This window comes from Pongo pygmaeus, chromosome 3 (genome assembly GCF_028885625.2).
Source record: "Pongo pygmaeus isolate AG05252 chromosome 3, NHGRI_mPonPyg2-v2.0_pri, whole genome shotgun sequence".
In the NCBI taxonomy this organism is placed as follows: Eukaryota; Metazoa; Chordata; class Mammalia; order Primates; family Hominidae; genus Pongo; species Pongo pygmaeus.
This window is the reverse complement of record NC_072376.2, coordinates 81,000,971-81,022,641: the sequence shown is the minus strand read 5'-3', so window position 1 is coordinate 81,022,641 and position 21,671 is coordinate 81,000,971. Positions and strand designations below refer to the sequence as shown.

Genomic DNA, 21,671 nt, shown 5'->3' with positions numbered 1-21,671 from the left:
ATACATAATACATAAAAATTAAATTATGCCTATATTTGAATATATGTTTTTGTATTTCAACGTACAGACATTTTGCCTACATTTTTGCCTACATTATTCCATTCCCATTCAGAAAATTACCTAATGTAATTATCTTGTGTCACCCACCTTTTCTTTTCTTTTTCCTGTCAGGAAGACCCACTACCTTATCTGAGACAATGGGGAAAGCTGACATATGGCTTATTCGAAACTCCTGGGATTTTCAGTTTCCTCATCCACTCTTACCAAATGTTGATTTTGTTGGAGGACTCCACTGTAAACCTGCCAAACCCCTAACTAAGGTAAAGATAATTTTATTGGCTTTGTTTTGTTGGCTTTGAATTTTTAGTAGGAATGATTCTACAGTCTTCATTCAGAGTGTTTGATTTACACAGAAAGAAAGATGGGAAGTGGGCGGGGTAAAGCGGATACCAATCAGAAAGTCATGTATGTGTTGATTTGTTGATACCATCAAAAGTATGTGAGTTTCATTATTATTATACATAGAAAGGAATACTAAGGAGACTTTGAAAATAGAGTCGGTTAAATTAAAGCCTTAATTATGCAAAACATAAGAAGGTATTTGTCATTCATTAAAAGAATATTTATAAAAAGTTTAACACAAACCATAGGCAAGAGGAAAAAAATAGACATAGTTTCTGTCCCCACACACGTTTCATTCTATTTCAAAAGATAGAATATGTACAAGTAATAAAAATTGTGCAAAAGCTATTATCTCAAGGAAAAACCCAATGCCAAGATAGCATCAGTGGAGATAACACAAAGTTTCCTGGAGTCACTGATAATGAAGCTGAGAGCTGAACAATGTGCAGAAATCGGTGAAAGAATGAGGGGGACAGGAAAACAGAAAAAGAAAAGAAGGTAAAGTGTTCAGAACAGTTCTCAAGACTCCAAGTTTAGTTTGCAGGGAAAGGCTGAGTGAGAATCAGATGATGATGAGAGACAAGTTAGAGCCAGATACCTATTAGGAGTTAAAATATTTATTAAACACCTTTGGGAACTGCTAAAAAGAGTTACAAAATGAAGATATGTGATAAGATTATTAAAAAAAAGAAACAAAGAAAGAAAGAGCATACCATATGGGAAATTTTGCATGGAATATGGTAGCAGATTATGGAAAAGTGAACTAGAATGTTGATAAAAATAATTATGCCTACATTTACAGTAGTAGTACCCACTTCATATTGTGTTTTGTGGAAAAAAGTGTCAATACAGACAAAACACTTAAAATGTCTCTGTTTCATAGTCAGTGATTCAGAAATATTAATTTTGCAATTATGGTCATTTTGTTATGATTACTAACACTACTAATTACTTAACTTGTGCAAGTCACTTGAGATATCATTCTTCATTTAATAGAACCAGGTTGTTCAGCACATCAGGATTACGTTATTTTGAAAAGTTGTAGATGACAGATATCCTGCAGACTTGAATAAAAGTAGGCATACTAGTTTTGCCCATAAGATGAGCAAGTTGATATTCTAATATTCTACTCTAAGTGATGATGATCTTAAGTATTCTAGCTTAAAAGGAAATAATTACTCAACAATATAAATGTGTACCCCTAATAATATTTGCAGCCAAACCCAGTGTTCACTTGATTTTACTCAAGGACGTAACTCATTGTACACTGAGATACCAGAGGTTTACATCTTAGAACAGAAACATGCTCCATAAGAACAGGTGTTTGCAGCATTATGACACGCAGCTTAGTAAAGCTTCCTGGTGAAATTTGTGTCTAGACACCATAGCTCCCTACAGAGAAGCATGGAGAAAATTAACCATGCATGCATAATAAAGACCAAATAATTTCTATTACTTATGTCTAAATAGTAACCTTAGTTTACAATAATGAAAGAATTCTGTCTACTTTGAAGATGATATTCTTTATAAAGGAACACAAGAACCTAATACATTTTAAATTAATATCATACTTTTAAGACATATGTAGAAAGTAAGCATTCTTTAATACATTATTAAGTAATCTCTTAAACTTTTTGTCTACACAAAACTGAGAATTTATTCCATGGTTAAAATACAATATCTATGTTGAATGCAAATTGTATGTGCTTTATAACTTTCTAAAGAGACAAAAGCTGAGGTAAGACTAACAAAAATTCTATGCCAACCTACCCTACTATTGAAAAATTTTCCTATTCACATTAAGGGAAAGTGATAGTGCCAATAGGAAGGGGAAGAGAATAGGAGGTGTAGAAAGACCAGAAAAAGGATGACTTCTACTACAATAGTGATAATTTCTAGTAGTAGCTGTTGTTATTAACTTGCAGAAAGATTTGAATGCAAGTCAATGGTTGTAGAATCGGTTCCCTAATTGTTTATTATGTAGAATAATTGTTAACCCAAGTTGTTTTCTTTTCAATTAAATATTAGATTCTCAGATAATTTGTCTATATTTAAGAGAAAAAGACACTTGGCAAAATATATCAAGTGTTTTAAAAATGCACATAATCATTGGTTTCATAATATAGTCTCATGTAATCATACTGAGGAAAAATAAATCAAGATGTACATATTTAGTACTTATGGAAAATGTTCATAAAATTAATATTGGAAGTAATCAAACATCTTAAATGAATGAATGATTAAAAACTTATACTATATGCATACTATAGCCTTACAATAATTTTATCAATCAAATATTCAATTACACTGTGAGCCATAATGCAAGCAAAGAGAGGTGGAAAATGGCAAATATAACAAGATGACAAGTTTTTGTAGGAGAAAACAAGTTTTTTGTAGGAGAAAAATGTATACGCAATAAGGTTAAAACTTTCTAAATAAATGTCAAATGTGTACATGTGTAAATACAATAAAAGCCATAATGGAACATACATATTTTACATTGGTAATATCTCTAGATAGAAATTTTAGAAAAATTTCCTTTTCTTTTTAAAACTTTTCATACTTTTATTAAATTACTTACATTGATTTTGTATTTTTTTTTATGAATTTGTCACAGAGTGGGAAACAACCAGTCCACATCAGTGATGAATCAGTAAACAGAAGTTAGATTACTTCAACACTGGGTGGATGAAGAAGGCTCTGGGCATCAAGCCAGTGAGAGTAAACACTGAACATGAGTTACATTAAATGTGGCAACAGGTAACAGCAATCACACAAAATGCCTAGATGCCCCATGTGTTATCTGGAATAGTAGTACAATGACTCTCACATTAACATTGATGTCTTAAGATTAAAAATCATATTTGAAAAAATATTAACAGTATATGGTCTTAACAGTCAATATTTGGATGTTTTTCTTTGTTTTATAAACAACAGTTAAAAACAGTTTTACCCTAATGATTAAATCCAAAAGTTTATAAATGTAAATATTGGCATAGATTGGAGAAAGTAAATCAGAATAAACATCAATCAATTTTAGCCAAGTACATCTTCCCCAGGAAGTGTGGTGTGAGTGAGCTACTCATGAGGGTGACCAGATCTCCCCTGTGGAAAGCCCTGGTGGCCTTTCCCATCATGGTGCAAGTGCTGCTGCCTCCGAGACACAGCAAAGTGACGATGAGAGCTCCTCACATGCAGTTATAAATAGAACAGCAATTTAACAGTGTGATTTCAGGGAAAAGTTGTTCCACCCAAACAATCACCTGAAAAATATGATCATTCGACTATCTAACTATATACTGTACAATTCTGTATTATAAATAAGACTCTCAGGACTAATTCACAGAAATTCCAAACCACAACCAGACTCCAGAATGTCAGTGATTCTTAACCACCACCTTTTATGATTAATTTTTCCTTTTTTGAAAAAACTCCGACAAAATTTAAGTGTAAAGGATTACAGAGGAAGATAAATGTAGACATAAAATCATCCCAACTGTGAGTAACTTTTCCTCAGGGCTAATAGTTAGGGAAACAAACCATTGATGGCTTCAAACTAAAAGAATTCTATAGAAAACCTGCCTGAAATAAAGATATGTGATTTAGTAAATTGACAATATAGAATTCAAGCCAAGTGGTGCCACTTTCCAAGAACCTATATTAGTAACTATAATACTATAAGTGAAGAGTCTGGCTATAATATTTTCTAACATCATCTCCCTGACTACTATGTAATAGCTCCATTTCTTTTCTCCCTTACACACAAACACACACACACACACACAAACAGGCACACACACATATGAGGCCAGCTGTCTCATATTATACATCGTCTTGATAGGAAACTGAGTGATTGAGTCAGTTAAAAGACATAATTTCCTCCAATAATTCCTGATAATACTTGATTTTCTCTCTTCAGTAATTTGTACCAATTCTTTCAGCAGTGCCTGCTGTGCTGATGCTCTTTTGTGATGGAACAAATTCTTTTTTCACAGGAAATGGAAGAGTTTATCCAGAGCTCTGGAGAAAATAGTGTTGTGGTGTTTTCTCTGGGGTTAATCGTCAGTAACATGACAGAAGAAAGGGCCAAAATAATTCCATCAGCCCTTGCCAAGATCCCACAAAAGGTAAGACAAAGTTCCTTACTGGTGTGGAAAACTACAGGCTGTTAAAGTCTGTAAAGAATCCAATTATAGAAATTTTCTGCCTACAAATGTGGCTGTTGGGAAAGCACTAATTATCAGATATTAGTTCAAAATCAGAAATATACATGGAACATGCTAAAATAATACAAAGGGTATATTCATGGATAATAAATTTGGCACTAATATTGTGGTCAGGAATAAATATATTAAGAAGTATAGGTAAAGTTTTAGTATTACCATGATATTGGGGTCAGGTAAGAGATATCACCAAATTCTTTCCCTGTCATTTGATCCTTATGTTTAACGATTCCTAAGGGCATTGAACACACTACAGATGTTATCAGAAGAAGTTACATTTTAATGGATGACTTCACCAGCACAACAACAATAGCAGGTATTTCAAAATGTCTGACATGCATCATTTGCCATGTAATCCAGCCTCATATACTTCCTCTACATTTTGGAATAGGCCTATCAGAGTGATGTTCAGGGTACTATTCAGAGAAAGAATGGCCTAGGTCGACAGACTTAGTCCAAGTTCCCACCCAGCCAGGCAGATTTAGAGAAAGAGAAAAATGCATCCCTTGCTGAACTGAGCCCAGCCAATGTCTGAAGCAGGAAGATTAAAGAGAAAGGATGGAGATAGATCCTGACCTGAAGGTGAATCCTGTGCTGTATAAAATGTGGCCTCACAAGGACTCAGCACTGTCAGATTAACAACTCCTCCCAATGGAGGCAGCAGAAGGAAATATACGAAGGAGTCAAACAGAAGGAAGCCAGGCAGGCGAACAGGTTCAGATGCCCCATCCATAGAACATAGTAGGAACATATTTTCTTCTGTATAGAATAAAATTGTGACATTTGTGTATTTGTCAATTACTTTTTAGTTCCCTATCTGATATAGTCTTCTTGTAATGACCTATACTAATGTTTTTACTGAAAACTCAATTATTATATATATATATACTTTTTTATTATATTTTAAGGTCTAGGGTACACGTGCACAATGTGCAGGTTTGTTGCATATGTATACATGTGCCATGTTGATGTGCTGCACCCATTAACTGGTCATTTACATTAGATAGATCTCCTAATGCTTTCCCTCCCCCCCTCCCTCCACCCCATGACAGGCCCCAGTCTGTGATGTTCCCCTTCCTGTGTCCAAGTGTTCTCATTGTTCAATTCCCACTTATGAGTGAGAACATGTGGTGTTTGGTTTTTTGTCCTTGCGATAGTTTGCTGAGAATGATGGTTTCCAGCTTCATCCATGTCCCTGCAAAGGACATGAACTCATCCTTTTTTATGGCTGCATAGTATTCCATGGTGTATATGTGCCACATTTTCTTAATCCAGTCTATCATTGTTGGACATTTGGGTTGGTTCCAAGTCTGCTATTGTGAGTAGTGCCACAATAAACATACATGTGCATGTGTCTTTATAGCAGCATGATTTATATTCCTTTGGGTATATACCCAGTAATGGGATGGCTGGGTCAAATGGTATTTCTAGTTCTAGATCCCTGTGGAATCACCACACTGTCTTCCACAATGGTTGAACTAGTTTACAGTCCCACCAACAGTGTAAAAGTGTTCCTATTTCTCCGCATCCTCTCCAGCACCTGTTGTTTCCTGACTTTTTAAAGATCGCCATTCTAACTGGTGTGAGATGAGATCTCATTGTGGTTTTGATTTGCGTTTCTCTGATGGCCAGTGATGATGAGCATTTTTTCATGTCTTTTGGCTGCATAAATGTCTTCTTTTGAGAAGTGTCTGTTCATATCCTTCGCCCACTTTTTGATGGGGTTGTTTTTTTCTTGTAAATTTGTTTGAGTTCTTTGTAGATGCTGGATATTAGCCCTTTGTCAGATGAGTAGATTGCAAAAATTTTCTCCCATTCTGTAGGTTGCCTATTCACTCTGATGGTGGTTTCTTTTGCTGTGCAGAAGCTCTTTAGTTTAATTAGATCCCATTTGTCAATTTTGGCTTTTGTTATTTTAATACTGATATAACAAGTAAAAGTTAAATACTGTAAATTATTGTTCAGTTTATGAGGATTGCTTGGGAGTTCTAAAATTAGTAACTTAAACATAAAAATGTCTTGGCTATAGTAGAACATATTAATCACTGTTGTCAAACTTTTTAGCACATTGTCTAAGTGTTAACAATCAGTTGACCAAATTCAAAAATACAATTTTGAATTTATTCAATGGCTATATTTTTATTTATGATACCAAAAGGTTCCTCATTTCAGTGCTGAAAAAACAAGCACAATTAGCAATACTGATAATATTCTGAATTTGTCTCAAAAATTGTCCCATGAAATTTCTTCTGGAAGTAGTGCTTGATGATTCGTAATTACAAAGAAGTTATACATGCTACCTTTGTAGCATTAATTTATTTCTTATAAGTAGCTTATTTTATCAACTTGCTTTTTTGTCAATCAAAGGACACCAGACTCTAATATAATAACTTACAGACAAGCAGAAATACGTTAACTACCTCCCATGTTATAAAAAATGAATAAATTAATACTTAATTTGGAAGATGAAAACTCTAAAATGCATAAAATAAAATAAACATATACGTCATTACTAAATTGTTACTGCTTTTTCTCACTAAAATTATAATGACTATTTGCATTTTTTATAAATATAATTTTTTAGAATTTTTATGTGTTTAAAATTACATTTATTTTTTTTTAACTTTTAAGTTCAGGGGTACATATGCAATTTTACTTGGGTCATGGGGGTTTGTTTTACAGAGTGTTTCATCACCCAGGCATTAAGACCAGTACCCATTAGTTATTTTACGTGATCTTCTCTCTCCTCCTGCCCTGCAGCCTCCAATACACCCCAGTGTATGTTGGTCCCCTCTATGTTTCCATGTGTTCTCATCTTTTAGCATCTGCTTAAGAGTGAGAACATGTGGTATTTGGATTTCTGTTTCTATGTTAGTTTGCTAAGGATAACAGCCTCCAGCTCCATCTATGTCCCTGAAAAATGCAAAATCTTGGGTTTTTTTATGGCTGCATAATATTCCATGATGTGTATGTACCCCATTTCATTTTCTTTATTCAGTCAATAATTGTTGGGCGCTAAGGTTGATACCATGTCTTTACTATTGTGAATACTACTGCTATTAATAAACATGTGTATGTGCCTTTATAAGAGAATGACTTATCACCCTTTTGATACATACCCACTAATGGGATTGGTGAGTTGAATTGTATTTTAGCCTCTAGGTTTTTGAGGAAGTGCCACACTGTCTTCCACAATGGTTGAACCAACTTACACTCCCACTAACAGAGTATAAGCATTCCTTTTTCTACACAATCTCACTAGCATCTATTACCTTTCAAGCTTATAATAGCCATTATGACTGGTGCAAGACAGTATCTATTGTGATTTTGATTTGCATTTCTGTAATGAGTAGTGATGTTAAGCTTTTTTCATATGATGGTTGGCCACACGTAGGTCTTCTTTTGAAAAGTGTAATAATTTTTTAAATACTTGCACTTTTTATTGATCATCTCATTTTTCTAAGCTATTATTTGGAAAATCTTGATTTCCTTATATACTTAACTAATTATAAAAGTTAAGAAAATGAAATGTTAGCATTCTGTTTACATCAGTCTTTGAGTAGTTTTATTACCTTCATCCCCTGGTCTCATCCTTAATCTCTTTAGAGTTTTAACATTCTATAACGTTGGAGTACTACTCATGGAATAAGACATTTTCTTTACTGTAACAGGTTCTGTGGAGATTTGATGGGAATAAGCCACATGCTTTAGGACTCAATACTCGGGTGTACAAGGGGATACCCCAGAATGACTTTCTTGGTATGACTCTGGAGTACAAATACTCAATATACTAGTAAGAGTCTGTTAGAGTGTTAATAATTAATCATGAAATAAGCTTACTGAAATTTTTTATGGAAAAACTTAAAAATAAAATGAAACTACTTTATATTTATTTTCCAGTCCTATGGGAAAAATAATAAGCTATAATTGTTGGCATTTTATGATATACATTCACATTCTTTATGGTCAGAATCAGAGTATTTTTATTTCAGGTGCTATTACATCTTGCAGAACTTTTTGTAACTTCATAGATTGTCCCTTTGTCTCCTATTTCTATAAGTTTACACCTGTGTTCTTTCTTTTTATGCCAGGTTATTTCAAATGTCACTAGAAATAACAGCTCTTCTGCTATCACCAGGGACTCTGCATTTTCTATAGGATTAAATTCCTAATCTTAATCATAAAGTGATGACTCATTTCATGATGAAGTGTGTGACCTGTCCTTCCTCAATCCTAGCAGCACCACCACCCCACTGCCTGCTGCCTTGCACATCTCACATATCACATTCTGTGACTGCACTTAGGAGAACACATTCTTACATGTCCATCTCTTTTCTTTGTTTCTTTTTTTTTTTGCACATTTTATTTAGATTGCACTTTTTCTTTAGCCCAAGTGGTAATCTTGTTTAATTTTTCTTCAGTCTGAAGTCACACGCAACATATATCTTTCACTTACATCTCCAGTAGAAGTGGGTGCTCCTTCCTCTGAAGTCTGAAACACAATTTTAATTAGTTCAATGTTTTAGCTAGAAAACACTGCCACTTGAGCCTTTAGTTGTGCATTTCTTATTTTATTCCTTTGAATAATTTTGCTAAAATTCATCCAGTCCTAGGTCATCCAAAAACCAGGGCTTTTATAAGTCATGGTGGATCCAATGGCATTTACGAGGCAATGTACCATGGGATCCCCATAGTGGGGATTCCATTGTTTGCAGATCAACCTGATAACATTGCTCATATGAAGGCCAAGCGAGCAGCTATTAGATTGGACGTCAACACAGTGTCAAGTAAAGACTTACTCAATGCACTGAAGCCAGTAATTAATGACCCTTTGTGAGTATAGCAATTTTTTTACTAGGTGGTCATTTATAGATAGCCTATATTCTAAATACTAAGTATGAGTCTCATCCTTTTTTCAAGAGACTAATTTTGAAAGAATTTAAATGATGTAATCAATCAGAAATCTTTTTTTATTTTTGAGCAGTTATTAAAAAATTGTGTTTTGAACTCCATACATTTAATGGGTATCCAATTAGTGAAACAATTTTCTACACAAAAATAATTTTAAATATAGATAATATAAAAAGACAGTTTTAAAATATTATATGATCAATCCACAGTAGAAAGGAAAGATAAACTTGAAGAAATATGATAAAATATTTTAATTAGATGTCTAAAATATGTAATGGTATAACTTTCTTGCTGAAAAATTCATTTTTATTGTTTTCATTATTGTAACTGGCTTGATAATTAGATATAATTTCCATGACTTAAAACCCATCTATTTAAAGTGTAAAATTCCAATATATTTAGAATGCTTATGAGTCATGAAGCCATCGGGAATCATACAATTTAGGGTGTTGTGTAAATGACTTCTTTCATTGAGCATAATTTTTTGTTTTTTTAATAGTTTTTAGATTAATTCATGTTGTAGTGTATACTTATGTTGTAGTGTGTATCTTTTTACAGCAGTATAATATTTTACAGTATGGATATGTCATATTTTATTTGTTCACTTATCAGTTTATTGGCCTTTTGATTGTTTCCAATTGTGGCTATTAGGAACATTGCTATGCATGTTTTTGCATAAACATGTTTTTCTTTCTTTTGGGTTGATACTATAAGTGGAATTGCTGGCTTATGTGGGAACTGTATGCTTATGAAGAACTGCTAAACTGTTTTCCGAAGTACTTGTTCCATTTGTCGTTACCACCAACTGTACAAGAGGGTTCGAATTCCTCCACATTGTTGCCAGCACCTGTTATTATCTTTTTGTTATAGCCTTCTTAATGAGTGTGAAATGATCTTTCATTGTGGTTTTGGATTGGATTTTCATTATGGCTAAAAATGTTGAGCATCATTATATGTGCTTATTGACCATATATCTTATTTGGAAAAATGCCTATTCCAATCCTTGGAACATTTTTAAATTTTGCTACTAGTCTTATTATTGAGTTATAAGAACTATTTTATATTATGAATATAATCTTATATCAGAAATATAATTTTCAAATATTTTATTTCATTCTGGGTGTGCTAACATTTTACTTTTTTGATGATGGTTTTTGAAGAACAAAAATTTTAATTTTAATAAGTTAAATTTTTAATAATTGATTTATTTATACTCCAAAGGATGCAATGTGCAAAATGCCTACCCAGTCCAGCTACCATCGATTCAGCATTTATAACTAGTATCAACAATGTTTTTATGTAAGAAAGGTGCCACCTAAAGGAATACTTTTAAAACAGGTTGTACCATAAAACAGGTTGAACCAATATAAAAGAAATATCAGATAAGGTGGTTTATTTAAATGTGAATATACAGATACTTCCATTAAATCTAAACAGGCTTTAAAAACAGGAGTAAATAATGAGTAAGGACATAAAACATTAGAAGAACACAGTTAACAAATGGGACCTTATAACATAACATGATACACACACACACGCATTCATACACACACACACACACACATATATGTATTATATATGTCAACTGGAAGACACATTTTCTTAGAGCATGTTGAATTGTTAATGGTTATTTGAAGTGACTTGTGGTGGGTCATAAATCAAGACTCAGTAAATTTGAAAAGATTCAATATCATAAAGAGTATATGATCCAGCCTTAATGGAAGTAAGGGAGATTTTAAAAATGATAGCTAAAATATTTTTAATTTTGGAAATTAAAAAAAATATACTTCAAAACAATTTAAAGCTCTGCTTCAGCCTCCTGAGTAGCTGGGATTACAAGCATGCACCACCATGCCCAGCCAGTTTTGTATTTTTACTAGAGATGAGGTTTCACCATGTTGGTCAGGCTGGTCTCAAACACCTGACCTCAGATGATCCACCTGCCTTGGCCTCCCAAAGTGCTAGGATTACAGGCGTGAGCCATCGCTTGAACCTGGGAGGCAGATGATGCAGTGAGCCAAGATCATGCCATCACACTCCTGCCTAGGCAACAAGAGCAAAACTCCATTTCAAAAAATAAAAATAAAAATAAATTAAAAAACTTTAAAAGTTAAAAATAAAAAAATAAAGTCAAGAAGTGAATCATAATTATGCATGCACTTTTATCTCACCAATTCTACTTTCAATTATATACCTAACAGACATGTATAAATATGTAAACTTAGTGCTATATATGACATAGACAGGAAACAGGAAAATACTGGCGAGAAAGGGTGAGTTCCTCAGCAAAGGTCCCACCCTCAAGCCTGAAAACTCATGGCCCTAAATGAGAACAGATGTTCTGTTTTTGAGCCCTAACGTTGCCTTTTGGCCCATGATGCCCCCCTATTCTGTACCCATATAAAACCCAAATCCCTGGCACAAACAGAAGAGCAGAAGAATGGCAGAATGGTGCATCAGACAGAAGAGAAGCAGTTTCTGAATGCTGAGAGCAGTTCAGCTGGGGACATTTGGAGAAGAGAGGAGATTGGATGCTGAATGGCCAAACTCCAGGGGAAGATCATCTGCCCACTCCATCACCATTCCAGCTCCTCATTCATCCCAATGACAGCCCCCTCCACCACTCTATATAACCCCTGCATTCATCCTTCAAGTCCATGTGTGACCTGATTCTTCCTGGATGCTGGACAAGGACCTGAGTACTAACAGGGCACTGAACTGGTTAACACTTAAGCCATTAGTGCATGGCAAGGCTAAAAGAGTACACTAACACATACCCACTTGGGCTTCGGGCATTGCAGGCACCCACCCTTGGATGCTGCTATGGGGCCAGAGTCCAGGGGTGCTCGCCCAGGCTCCTGCACCTGCCTGTCTGTGTGCTCCCCATTCCGTGTGTGAGCCACACAGCTGTCACACATCTTGTGAGGGGAGGCACGGAACTCTTGCCTTTCATAAACAATAATGTTTATAACAGAATTATTAATACTGTGCAAAAATTGTTAGCAACCCAATGTCTACTGGTCATAAAATCATGACATAATCTGTGGTTTAGCAATCAACAAAATACTAAACAGCAATGGAATTAAACAACTGCTACAAAAAAATTTAAAAAATAGACTCTAATGAATATAATTCTATTACATAAACAAAGAAAACTAATGTATGATATTTGAAGTCAGGCTAATAGTTAATTGGAGGGCAAAAGTAGTGACTAAATGGTTCAGGAAAAGAGAGTTATTCTAGGCAGGTTGTGATATCATATACCATGATCTGAGCAGTAGATAAATTGGTATCGTCTCTTCAGGATAATGTTCGAGATGATCTAATACTTTTGGCCTATTCACTTAGAGAATATATATTTATCTTTTGGTTTTAATATTTAAAGGTTTATTTTATAAGATACATAATGTATTTAAAATTCTAGGAATCAAATATCAAAATAAGCAAAAAACAATAGAGAAAATCCTAGAGGTTCCATCATAGTGTGGTCAGGAAAAGCCTTTCTCAGAGGTAACACTTAGAGGGAAGCCTCAAAAAGAGATAGAAGCATGCCCTGGGTTGTTGCAAGAAATAATGCTCCAAGAGTGTGAGAGAGGGGACAAAATGTGTAAAGATGCTATGATGAGAACACTTTTGGGAGCTTAAAGAAAAATAGAAGGCCAATGTCTCTAGAAGACCTGGTGTGCATGGAAAAAGTGTTAGGAAAAGAGCTTGCCAGTGATTGACATTGCAAGGTCCTGTAGACCAAATAACAGAGTTGGATTTTATTCTTAATATGAGAAGTCAGGCAAAAATCTTAATCAAGGGAGTGGCAAAATCTGACTTCTATTTCAAAAATATCATTCTGGCTACTGTGTAGGAAACAGTAGGAGAGAAAAGGGTAGGGTAGAAGCAGAGTGACTAGCTATGAGGCATTTCACTTACCATGACACAATTCCTTTTTGGAACTTAAAAGTGATAATTATATTTTCACTATCTTTCCTAAAGCACTTAAAATTGCTCACAATGTTGAGCACGTTCTCATTTGCCTGTTTGAGAACTAAGAGAGTATAATTGGATTGTTCCTAACAGAGAGAATAAATGCTTAAGGAAGGATACCTTATTCTCCGTGATGTGATTATTTCACATTGCAGCCTGTATCAAAACATCACATGCAACCCATAAATATATACACCTAGTAAGTACCCAAAAAAACTAAAAATTAACAAACTAACAAATAATAATGAAATGGCTCATATTTGCTTTGCCTGAAAGAAATTAGTTTTCTCACCTAGCTTTTCATTTTTACTTTAAAAATATTTGTCAATGATAAAATTCCAATTAAAAACCAAAGTTTCTACAATGATTCAAATTAAATTACACAAATTCTATGTCAATTCTGTGACATTTACTTTGAATCATTTGACACTTTAAAAACCTTTCATGGTCTGGATGCAGTGGCTCACGCCTGTAATCCCAGAACTTTGGGAGGCCGAGATGGATGGATCACCTGAGGTCAGGAGTTTGAGACCAGCCTGGCCAACGTGGAAAAACACCATCTCTACTGAAAATACAAAAATCAGCCAGGTGTGTTGGTGTGTGCCTGTAATCCCAGCTACTTGGGAGGCTGAGGCAGGAAAATCTCTCCATCCCACAGGAGGCAGAGGTTGCAGTGAGCTGAGATTGCACCACTGCGCTCCAGCCTGCGCGACAGAGCAAGACTACATCTCGATAAATAAATAAATAAATATATATATATATATAATGGATATGTATATAAGTCCCTTTATATATATATATAAAGGGACTTAGTGAATTTTCAATCTTGCTAAACATACATACACATATACATATCCATTTCTTTTGAATCTTGGGAGTGTAATGTAAAATAACCTTCTAAAATAAAATGTCAATATACAGTTTGAAACTGAAGTTCTATGTATAGAAATCTGTCATGCAGAAATCCTTCCATATAAGCATGTGTATGAACAGAATAATTCCTCCAGCACTTAAATGGTTCCAACAAATGTGTGAGTGTAGCCACTGCAGAGAACAGTTTATTCCACCGCTAAATAGAAAAAGTCATTTCCAGAAAAAAAGTCTTCCTTGCTTGCAATGAAATAAAATAAAATATATATAAACTTGTACAATGAAAAAAAAATCTAGAAGAATACACATAAATCCAAGGATGCAGCATTTAACTTTTTACAATATTTTCATGTATTATTTATGAGGTTTAAAAATTAATTTGTGAAATAAACATAAAATCAATACAGGAAATTCTAAAAATAACAACTCATTATTAATTCATTAGTGTTATTCAAAAACTTTAATTGATCACGTTTCTCACATGCTATTTTATTCATTTGCAGCTTTTTTTTAGAACACTTGTTCCATGTTTAAAATACCTATGGATAAATATAATACCATGTTTAAAAAATTATAAGAACTGGGCTGTGCGTGGTGGCTCATGCCTATAATCTCAGCACTTTGGGAGGCCAAGGCGGGCGGATCACGAGATCAGGAGATCGAGACCATCCTGGCTAACAAGGTGAAACCCCGTCTCTACTAAAAATACAAAAAATAAGCCGGGCGTGGCGAGGGTTGCCTGTAGTCCCAGCTATGCAGGAGGCTGAGGCAGGAGAATGGCATGAACCCGGAAGGAAGAGCTTGCAGTGAGCAGAGATGCGCCACTGCACCCCAGCCCGGCCAACAGAGCAAGACTCCATCAAAACAAACAAACAAACAAACAAAATTATAAGAACTGTAGAAATCTAAATTCACAAAATTTTCATATTTTGTTCTTTTATTATTTCATGACTATAAATACTTTGACAATTTTCTTGTCAAGTAATATTCCCTGTCTTTGAAGTTTGGCAGACCTTGTAGCTGTCTCAACAAAAAGGATGTAGTGGAAATAATGCAGCTTAACTTTCAAAGTTCTGTTGGAAACACAACATCTTCTCTCTCTCTCTCTCTCTCTTTCTATCTTTTGTTTTTATGTCTTTTTTTCTCTCCACACCTCCTCAATTCAATCTGTAGTCCCCATAATAAATGACAATTTGGCAGACAGACACAAATATATGCCTAAGAAATCCTGGTAGCCCACTAGCACTTTGAGCTTTTGAGCTTGAATCATTAAGTATGTAAGTCAATGGTCTTCAAATAATTATAGACTGAGGCACCATAGGAAAGTAGCTACCTAAGAAACTCTGTGGAAGGAACACATAACTGAGCCCAACCAACACCCAGACTCTGAGCGATGATAATAAAATGATTACAGTTGTTTTAAGACCTGACATTTGGAAACAATTTGTCATGCAGTGTTATATAACTGGAATAATAATTCTACATATTTTAAATTATACATTTGTAATAAAATTACAATTAATATATAACTTCATGAGTGGAAAATAGGGAATATAATATTTTGAAAATATCTGTACCCCCAAATAGAAGAGTCAGCATAACATGATGATTAAGAGCTGGCACTCTGGATCCAGACGGTCTTGATTCAAATCTCTGAGAAACCACTACATAATGATGTGGGGTTGGACAAGTTACTTTGGCTTTATTTGCTTCAACTTCCTCACCAATGAAATGGTCATGGCATTATCGACCTTGTGGGGTTACTCAAAGAATGAATTCATTAGTATTTCAAAGCACCAAAAACAATTGTATGTACAGCAAAGTAAAAATTTTTTGTAACCTTGAAGGTGGCAAGGTTTTTAGATATATGCCAGAAGAAGAAGCAACCAAAATAAAATTGATAAATTGTATTTCATCAAAATTGAAATTTTCACACATCAAAGAACACCATCAATAAAGTCAAAAGAGAAACCAGAGTTTGAAGTATGTATTTTCGAGTTACATACCCGATAAGTGACTTATATAAAAGTATATAAAGAAAGCTTACAGCTCAATGTTAAAAAGACAAATAATCAAAAAATGTAAAAGATCTAAACAGGAATTTTACCAAGGAATATGTAAATGTCCAATAAGAACATGAAAAAAATGTTTTATGTTGGATTATATAGTTGAGAGAAATATATAACATCTTTCCAATCACAGGTAACTTTTTCTTTGTGCTCATAGTCAGGTAAATAAATTCTCATGACTAAACAGAAAAGCTGCCTGGAATAAATACAAGTTATTTAGTAGAACTATAACAATATAAAATTACAGATAAGTAAACAACACTAGTCTTCCTAAGAATCCATATTAGGGATTAAAATATTATAAATGAAGAGTCTGGTTTCCATATTTTTAAACAGTATCTTTCCCCACTACTGTGTAAAGATGCTATTTTAATTCTTATTATATGTACTAAGTCAAATACACACACACGCACATTTTCGTGACTATGCATTAATAATAGAGGAAATGCATCTTGTGGCACATAACTCCTTCCAAAGGAACTGAATGATGACGTTTGTTTAAAAAAATGGCACTACTGAAAACAGCATGGAGGTTTCTCAGAAAGTTTAACATAGGATTATTATATGATGCAGCAATCCCTATTCGGGATATTTATCCATAAGAATTAAAATCAGGATCTCAAACGTATATTTGCACATCCATATTCATAACAGCACTATCACAAAAGCTCAGACCTTGAAACAATCCCAGCATCTACCAAAGAATTAACAGATAGACACTATGTGGTTTATGCTACAATGTGGATGAAACTTGATATCATTAGGCTAAGTGAATAAGTCACAAAAAGATAAACACTGTAATTCTTCTGTAGATGGTATCTAAACTAGTCAAATTCATTAAAAAAAGAAAACAAAGTAGAATAGTGGCTACCACATGAAAAGGATACCATAAAGTAAAAAGTTGTTGTTTAATGAGCATAGAGTTTTAACTTTACCAGCAGAAAAAGTTCTGGATATTGGTTGCATAAGATTGTGTACCTAGCAGTACTGTGTGTACACTTAGAAGTGGTTAAGATGGAAAATTTCATATTATGTATGTTTTATCACAGCTTCTGCTCCAGCAATTCCAGCTAATATTTGATAACTCCATCCTTATTTGCTTGTAGCATCCTTTTCAATAGTGTTTGCTGTGTTATTGCTTTTTTGTGATGGAGAAAATTCTTTCTTCATAGGAAATGGACATTGTCCAGAGCTCTGAAAACAGCATTGCATTGTTTTGTCTGAGGTTGATGGTGGGTAACATTACAGAAGAAAAGGCTGATGTGATTGCATCAGTCTTTGCCCAGATCACACAAAAGTTTAGATAAAGTGCTATAATGTTGGAAAACTAAGAGTCTTAAATTCTGTAAAGAGTTAAGGGGTGAAAATTTTCTGCCTGAGGAGTTAACATTTAGGATAATTTAATTTCCCTCAGATTGAGGCGGGAAATTAAAGAAAGAAAGAAAAATAAAATTAAAAAGAGAAACAAGTTTTCCCGTATTAGGTTAACTTGTCCCAGAGGCAGCAATGGGTGCAGCCCAGACCCAGGGAAAGTCTTGAAGATACTATCTAAAAAGCCAGGACACAAAAAATGCTGCCCAGAGACTCTCCCAGCACTCCCTCAACATAGAGAGAAGAAAAACAAATTTTCCTTTTTTTTTTTTTTTTTTTTTTTTGAGACGGAGTCTCGCAGTCACCCAGGCTGGAGTGCAGTGGCACGATCTCAGCTCACTTCAAGCTCCACCTCCTGGGGTTCATGCCATTCTCCTGCCTCAGCCTCCTGAGTAGCTGGGACTACAGGCACCCACCACCTCGCCCAGCTAATTTTTTGTATTTTTAGTAGAGACAGTGTTTCACCGTGTTAGCCAGGATGGTCTCGATCTCCTGACCTCGAGATCTGCCAATTTTCCTTTTTTTTATGATATGAGTTTATCTTGTTCTCTGTAACTAGTAACTTCAAGTATTCTGTTTTATCTAAAAAGTACAGTGAAGGTCATAAGAAGCCTGAGCAGGCCTGAACTACAGCTGTCTGGGCACCATAGTGATGGTTATAAGGTAAACCAGTGCAAGGCTCTTTTTAGCCAAACTTAGATAACAGACATCTAGGTTGCACAGCAACAGTCATGTGTAATCCTGTTATGAACCTGTCACAATTTGATTAATTGTTCTGCTTCTGTATCCCTGCTTTCGTGCCACTGTAAGCCTGCATCAAGTTAGCCTGCCCTTTTTAAAAGTGTGTATAAAATCAAGTGCTGTCTTTGTTGGGGCCCAATCTTTGGATGTTAAGTCCACTAAGTCTGAGTGCACTCAATAAAGATATTCTCCTGTATACACCCCAAGGTCTCTCTCTGGGCCTCCTGATTCCTGCAACAAGATGTCAGTTTAAAAACAATAAACAATATACGTGACAGATGATAAATAGCACAAAAATTGTTTTTGATTAATAGTACTTTGCCATTAACATTGTGATTAGAAAAAAATACACAATTAGGAGGTGCAGTGTGGCATCTTGGTATTATCACGATTGTGAAGGCATGTAACAGATATCACCAAATTCTGCCCTGCCATTCAATTCTATTATTTACAGGATTCCTAAGTGCACTGTACACACTACAAATGTTATCAAAAGGAGTTATGTTTTAATCAGTAACTTCACTAGCACAATAACAATAAGTAGGTATTGAAAAAAATCTAAAACATATCATGGAGTTTAGGCTTCCCATGTAATCTGGGCCGCTTTACTTACCCTAATTTTGAAATAGGCCTATTCAGTGTATTGTCCAGAGGGCTATTCAGAGAAAGGCAGCCCAAATTCACACACCCTGAGTCTAGGTACCCACTTAGCCAGGTAGATTTAGAGAAATAGAAAAGCCAAACTGCCTTGGTGGACTGGACTTGGCCAGTATCTGAAAGGAAGATGTAATATAAAGAAGGGGGATCGAATCCTGCCCTTAAAGTAGACAGAATCTCACTAACTTTGTTTCCCAGGCTGCAGTACAGTGGGGTTATCTTGGCTTACTGCAACCTCTGCCTCCCGGGTTCAATGATTCTCCAGGATTAGCCTCCCATGGAGCTGGGAATACAATGAATGTGCCACCATGCCTGGCTAATTTTTGTATTTTTAGTAGAGAGCGTGTTTTGCAATGTTGGTGAGGCTGTTCTTGAACTCCTGACCTCATGTGATCCACTCTCCCCAGCCTTCCACAGTGCTGGGATGACATGTGTGAGCCACCTATATAGCCTGGCCTACAACAGACCCTATTAATCACTGCTGTCAATGCTTTAGAGTGAACCATCAAAGAGTTAACAGTCAGCAGAACAAAACTTAGCATCATCACAATTTTGGAAGTTTTTCAGCAGCCCTATTATTTATAAACTTCCAATCACTATTTTTGCATATAAATAATTTCCAGTGATAGTAAATGTGATAATATTCTGGATATATGTGAAAAATATCACTTGAATTTTTTTCTTGGAAGAAGTGCTTAATAATTTGTAATCAGAGACAAATTATATGTACTTTCTAAGTAGATTAATGTATTTCTCATACACAGATGATTGCATAGATTTGGTTTTTTAGTAAACTATCAGATATTAGGAACTCTAATTTATGGAACAAGTGAATATAGGTAAACTCCCTACCATTTCATTGTTTTACAAATGAAAATCTTAATATTAAATTCAGAAGACAAATGTGAATATAGTAAGAACATTAATAAAAAAGGTGTAAACTATTAACAATTTTGTACTCTTCTTTACAAGAGAATGATGTCTGCCTAACAATTACTTAAATATTTGAATTTTTAATTTATTATCACAATTGTCTAAGTCACTATGTATGAAAACATCACGATTGCATTTAACTTGACAATATAAAAATTAGTCAAGATAATAGTTGTCGTATTTACTCCAGTCTTCTAGTAGTTCTCATTACTTAACCTGTCTTGTCCTCATTTCCTTATCAGCCATATGGAAGGCATTTGGCTAGGTGATCTCAGTCTTTTTAGAATTCTAACAGACATGCTATAATTTGAATTTTACTCATAGAACAAGGTACATTCTTTTTTAAAACTTTTAAGTTCAGGGGTACATGTTCCAGTTTGTTACATATGTAAACTTATATCATGGAAATTTGTTTTACAGATTATTTCATCACACAGGCATTAAGCCTTGTACTCATTAGTAATTTTTTCTGCTCTTCTCCCTCGTCCCACCCTCCACCCTCTGAAAGGCCTCAGTGTGTGTTGTTGCCATCTATGTGTCCACATGTTCTCATCGGTAGGCTCCCTTATCCATATAGTTCTAAGTAAATTTGATGACAGGAAATCAGATACCTTAGTACCAATATTCAACTATATAGTGGGTAGCCCAGAATGACCTTCCCGGTAAGACTCTGAGGATCAAATATTGAAAACTTGGGTAACAGCATATGAGGATGAAAATGGTTCAACAGAAAACACACTGTTGAAATAAATGATTCTCGATTTATTATTTAAAAACTCAAAAATAAAATCTAACTTCTTTACATTTATCTTCCAGTCCTAGGGAAAATATAATAAACTAAAAGGGGTTGACATTTTATTATACACGGTCACATTCCTTATGGCCAGAAACAAACTACCTTTATTTCAAGTATAGTTACCTTTCACAAAAAAGTTTTTCAATAATTTTCTGGGTTGTCTGTCTCCTAATTCGGTCGTTACACCTACCCTTTCTCCTAATGTATAGATATCAAAAATGCAACTGAAAAATGACAGCTCTTTTATTACCAGCTGCTTCATTTTCTACGGGAGTAAATCCCCGGTCTTTATCATGGAGTGGTGGTAACACATTTCAGGATGGAGTGTGTCCTGTCCTTCCTCTATTCAAGCACCACCACCACCCGACTCCCTGCTGTCCTGGATACTATGCTCTATCATACTCAGTGACTTCACCATTTCTCTAAGAGAACATGTTCTGGCATGCACGCTGCTTTTTTGGGGGGGGCAAGTTGGTGATGGGAACTGTGTGATATGCAATTATGTTTATCCACAGTGTTCTCTATTTGTCCACATGGCAATCTTGTATTAATTCTCCAAGTCTCAAGTCACATACCACTTCTTAATGTGTAGCCTTCACTTATTGTCCCAGAGGACTTGGTGCTTCTTCCTCTGTGATCTGAAAGCATTTTTAATGTGGTTTTACCACTACAGTAATTTGTTATCTAGAGAACACTGCCTGTTGCATTGTGTCACATTGT

At 34.8% G+C, this 21,671-nt stretch overlaps 1 protein-coding gene across 1 annotated transcript in view; it reads left to right on the top strand.

The window, feature by feature from the left end:
• The window catches only part of LOC134739433 (UDP-glucuronosyltransferase 2B4-like), a 245,513-nt gene that overhangs the window by 2,122 nt on the left and 221,720 nt on the right, over positions 1 to 21,671 (top strand). The window contains 4 exon segments of the mRNA XM_063663722.1: positions 176 to 320; positions 4,398 to 4,529; positions 8,297 to 8,384; positions 9,239 to 9,458. Of these exon segments, the coding sequence (XP_063519792.1) occupies positions 176 to 320; positions 4,398 to 4,529; positions 8,297 to 8,384; positions 9,239 to 9,458 (585 nt within the window).